The sequence below is a fragment of the Colobus angolensis genome, unplaced genomic scaffold, assembly GCF_000951035.1.
Source record: "Colobus angolensis palliatus isolate OR3802 unplaced genomic scaffold, Cang.pa_1.0 Scaffold130, whole genome shotgun sequence".
In the NCBI taxonomy this organism is placed as follows: Eukaryota; Metazoa; Chordata; class Mammalia; order Primates; family Cercopithecidae; genus Colobus; species Colobus angolensis.
In genome coordinates this window covers 1,629,224-1,630,461 of record NW_012114253.1, presented here as the reverse complement: position 1 = coordinate 1,630,461, position 1,238 = coordinate 1,629,224, and the positions used below count along the sequence as shown (strand labels likewise).

General features: G+C 59.3%; 1 protein-coding gene across 3 annotated transcripts in view; it reads right to left on the bottom strand.

Annotated features, from left to right (window-relative positions):
- Window positions 1-1,235, bottom strand: part of KIF17 (kinesin family member 17) — a 55,433-nt gene extending 54,198 nt beyond the window's left edge. For 2 of the 3 annotated variants that reach the window (XM_011933980.1, XM_011933981.1), the window contains exon 1: window positions 1,018-1,229. In XM_011933980.1, the coding sequence (XP_011789370.1) occupies window positions 1,018-1,206 (189 nt within the window). In that variant the 5' untranslated portion in view covers window positions 1,207-1,229. Of the gene's footprint in view, window positions 1-890 lie in introns of all 3 variants that reach the window. The other variant, XM_011933982.1, reaches the window with a different exon arrangement.
- Between the last annotated feature and the right edge of the window lie 3 nt (window positions 1,236-1,238).

The following is a 1,238-nucleotide window of genomic DNA, read 5'->3' as shown; positions in this document are numbered from 1 at the left end:
CGAGACGGGCGGATCACAAGGTCAGGAGATCGAGACCATCCTGCTTAAGCTCAAAAAAAAAAAAAAAGAAGTGAAAACAGGATGGTGCAGGAAGAACAAAGCACAGCTTTCCAGGCGGCAAAGACAGGGAGAATTGGGCAGGTGACAGGAAGAGGAAGGCATTCCAGGCTGAGGGGAACAGCTTGAGTAAAGCCACACAGGTGAGGTGTGAAGAGCAGGAGGTACTGGGGGAGGGGTGGAAGATGAGGCCTGGAAGGAAGAGAGGAGGGAAACCCGGTGCCGTTCCCAAAGTGATTCTTCGTTCGTTCATCGCTGTTTCTATTCATTCGACAGGGACTATGCTCAGCCTAGGGACAAAGTGGTGAACCAGGTAGACACAGTTCCTGTCCTTGCAGAGCTCATGAGCTTGCAAATTCTAGACCTTAGTGTGGGCTTGGGGTGGATCCTGTGTGGGCAGATCGTCCCAGAGAACTGCTCTGAGGCCCCAAGGGCCCACATGGCATCTATGCCCGGTTCCACTGCAAAGACCCATGCTGTAACCAAAACAGGGCTGGGTGTGCCCCGACTTGCCAGTGAGGGATGATGAAAAGTCACCATTCTGCCAGACGCGGTGACTCATGCCTGTGATCCCAGCACTTGGCGGGCGGATCACTTGAGGTCAGGAGTTCGAGAACAGCCTGGCCAACATGGTGAAAACCCATCTCTACTAAAAACACAAAAATTAGACGGGCGTGGTGGCAAGCACCTGTAATCCCACCTACTTGGGAGGTTGAGGCACGAGAATCGCTTGAACCCAGGAGGCGGAGGCACTGGGGACAGTGCAGACCTGGAGGCGACACCAGAGGCAGGCTGTGGTTGTGTCCCGCCTGGACAAAAGCCTCCGGACCTACCTGTTCCCGTCTGCCTGTGCCCCTCGAGGGCCTTTCCGCCTGGCTGGGGGGCAGCGCCGCCCCCTGGGTACCCTCGGGGCGGCCTCATGCCCTGCGGCCTGGAGGGCGGCCTGTCCGGGGCCCTCACCTCCACCAGCGGGTAGGCGATCTCGTTGTAGATCTGCTCGGTGACGTGGTCCACGTGGTAGGCGCCGTCGAAGGTGAACTGCTTGGGCGGCTCGTCCACGGCGCCCGGGTTCTGGATGCAGCACTGGCCGCGCGCGCAGTCCACAGTCACCACGGGCTGGCAGCGCAGCTCCCGCTCCCGCTGGTTCATGGGGCGGCAGCGCACGACAACCTTCACCGCTT